This window comes from Arachis ipaensis, chromosome B04 (assembly GCF_000816755.2).
Source record: "Arachis ipaensis cultivar K30076 chromosome B04, Araip1.1, whole genome shotgun sequence".
Classification (NCBI taxonomy): Eukaryota; Viridiplantae; Streptophyta; class Magnoliopsida; order Fabales; family Fabaceae; genus Arachis; species Arachis ipaensis.
This window is the reverse complement of record NC_029788.2, coordinates 42,424,310-42,427,375: the sequence shown is the minus strand read 5'-3', so window position 1 is coordinate 42,427,375 and position 3,066 is coordinate 42,424,310. Positions and strand designations below refer to the sequence as shown.

Genomic DNA, 3,066 nt, shown 5'->3' with positions numbered 1-3,066 from the left:
ATATCAAAATTTTAGTTTTTAAGCCATTTTTTTATACTGGCAAAATATATTCATACCGGCTAATATATGTGCATAACGAAGTTTAGTGTAGGCAAAAAATCTAAGGATTTGTTTGTTTCTACTTTCCCTAAAAGTGATTTTACAATTTGATTTTGCTATATAAATAAAATAATTTGAAACTTATTCTAATGAAATATTGTTATATTTTAACTTTTTTTTAAATAACATTTTATTTTATTTAAAAAAAGTTATTTTACAAATTTATATATTGTATTAAATATTTTTGAAGTTTTACGCGGACAAAAATCACTACAAAATTATAAGAGAAAAAATCTTAAATGGTTTTTGATAATTGTCTCAAAAGATAACAAAATTTTTAATAAAAAAATATCTTTTTCGATTTTTAATTTTTATTTTGATAAGGCTGATTAACTTCTTTGTCAATAATTTTTTTTGTATAAAGAGAATAAGCCTACATGATATATTAAACTGTTGATTTGTTCATTAAAAATCAATTAAAATTAACAAATTTTTTTATTGAGAATTTTATTATCTTTTAAAAATAATTATCAAGATCGTTTAGTTTTCATTTTTATTTTTTGTTATATTTTTTAAATATATTAGCTAAATTTATTGTATAAAATTAAAAAATATTAATAATTTTTAAATTATTTTTATTTATAAAAATTAAATGAAAGATATATTAGTGATTAACATATCACATAAATATATTTAAAAAAATCATTAATAAAAAAATTAGTCAAAATTAAATATCAAAAGTTGAATTAGGTATTTTCTAAATTAATGGTCAATACAAAAGAAAAAAAAAATTACAAATATATAAGATGGAATACGGAGTCAACCTTATTAGATAGGATATTAGGATTCGATAAAACTTCAATTAGGGAAACATATATAGAATAAAATGACAAATTAGTCCTTTGCCATTTTATTGAAAGGAAGAAATCACAAGTCATAATCACATTATTTCCCCAAGGAATACTACAGTATAGTACTCATTTATTAGTCACTTTCACTTTCACAAGTAAGCAAAAGAAGGTGAATTTCCAAATATACCCTTTTGCAAGACCCATTCTTCAATCATTGCTTGAGCATTGAGGGGCTGGTCAGCAGGGACAAAATGGCCACCACCCAAGACAACAACATTGGTGAGTGACTTCCATTGTTGGACATAGCCAGCAAGCTCTCCATTCACCTTCCATATCTTCCTCTCTGCATTCACATACTCCACAATCCCTTCCCAGTTCATAGTCTTCACCCATGCCGCAACTTGCACAGGACCATCAATCAAATCAAGTTGACCTTGATACAACAACACCCTAATAGTGTTGCTTCTCAACAACTCCTCCACCATGAACTTCACACTCTTCATCAAATCAGCATACAATGAAGCTTTAACATCACCGTCATGTAACTCCCACATTATCGATTCGTTCACTCCCAGTGTCTTCTTCACCTCAGCCAAGTTCAAGAACTGAGTAATCCAATCTTCATAGCGGTACGGATGATCTTTCCTTGAGTAATCATACAAAGTAGCCAACCCTGCCATTTCTTGAAGCTTCGTGAAGGTTTTGGTTTGTGCATCCGTTGCTTCACTCCAATTCCGTATCTGTACCAAATTAACGGCTTCAATCTGAATCTTCTCCAACTCGTTCTTCTGCCTCTCATTGATCAAACCAACATGATAAGCAGTGTTAGCATGAGTCAGAATTTGAGTCGTTGGATCTGTTGCTCCATCACCAATAGCAACACCAGCCAAATTCACTTTCTCAGAGTCAGTCAACCTTGCATTCTCCTTCAATATATGGTACCCTATTGAAGCAATATACTTGCCACCATAGCTTTCTCCCGTAATGTAAATGGGCCGATGTTTGAAAACAGGGTGAAGCTGAAGAAACGTTGTTATAGCAGAAAAGAGGTGTTTGGCAACACCATTTTGATCCGTCGGGATCTCGGTTAATGATGATGCCACACTAAAACCAGTACCAATGGGGTTATCGAGAAAAAGAAGGCCAAAGAGCCTGTTCCATGCACCGGAGTTGGGTCGGAAAGTGAGGGACTTGTCGGAGAAAGTCCATGGTCCAACCTCATAGAGGTTGCCTAACATGGAGGAGCAGCCAGGGCCACCCTGGAGCCAAATGAGAAGTGGGGTTTCGGAGAGAGGTAAGGTTGAGTTCTGAGCTTCGTAGAATGCATAGAAGATTGCAGAAGAAGAAGTGGTAGTTACAGGAAGGTAACCAGATTTGGTGGGGTGAGCTTCTTTGGGGAATGGATTGTTTGAGTTTGAAGAAGCTAAGACATTAGTTTGAATGGTGAAGAAGAAGCCTAAGGAAATAACAATGGAGATAAGGAAGAAGAAGGAGGACCCCATATATGCTTTATGGCTTATTATGGCTCTATTGCAGAATAACTAGTTTACATATATAGATCAACAAGAACTAAAAGACCATAATAAAACTGAATCTTTTAAGTATATATTAAAATTAGTCATTAAAAATAATTTAGATTAATTGTTAGAGTATGTAACAAGACAAGTAGTGGTTTTGTGTTCGGTGAAAGTATTGTATTAAACAAACAAAAAATATATTAATCTCTTGTTCCACCAACTTTTAAAATCTCCTCTGTATGAATATACTAGTAAGATTCGTCTTCCAAATTCACTCTCACCTGGTCCTCACACCTTCATTTCGCACTTTCGACAAAATTGTACCAATCGCCATGGCCCATTATTATATACGGGTTAGGTAAGATTTGTGGTTATGAGAGCAAGCATTTAGACACGTTTATTTTATTTTTTCCAAAAACAGTTTAAGTCTACGAGGGTCCAAGAGACACGGATTTTTGTTATTTAAATTAAATAATTATATAATTTATTGATATACATAAACTATAGAATAATTATTTAAATAAATAACATACTACATTTCAGATACTATGAGCCCAATGCAAATATCGATATATTTCAGGTGTTGAGATTTCGCGCTATGATGCATGAAGAATCTAACGTATTTAGAGTATACCCGATATACGATGTAGGCCGAAAAA

General features: G+C 32.4%; 1 protein-coding gene across 1 annotated transcript; it reads right to left on the bottom strand.

Annotated features, from left to right (window-relative positions):
- LOC107639309 (serine carboxypeptidase-like 50) lies at nucleotides 852–2,434 on the bottom strand. Its single transcript, XM_016342783.2, has one exon. The coding sequence runs from the start codon at nucleotides 2,390–2,392 to the stop codon at nucleotides 1,040–1,042; it is 1,353 nt and encodes a 450-aa protein (XP_016198269.1). The 5' UTR covers nucleotides 2,393–2,434; the 3' UTR covers nucleotides 852–1,039.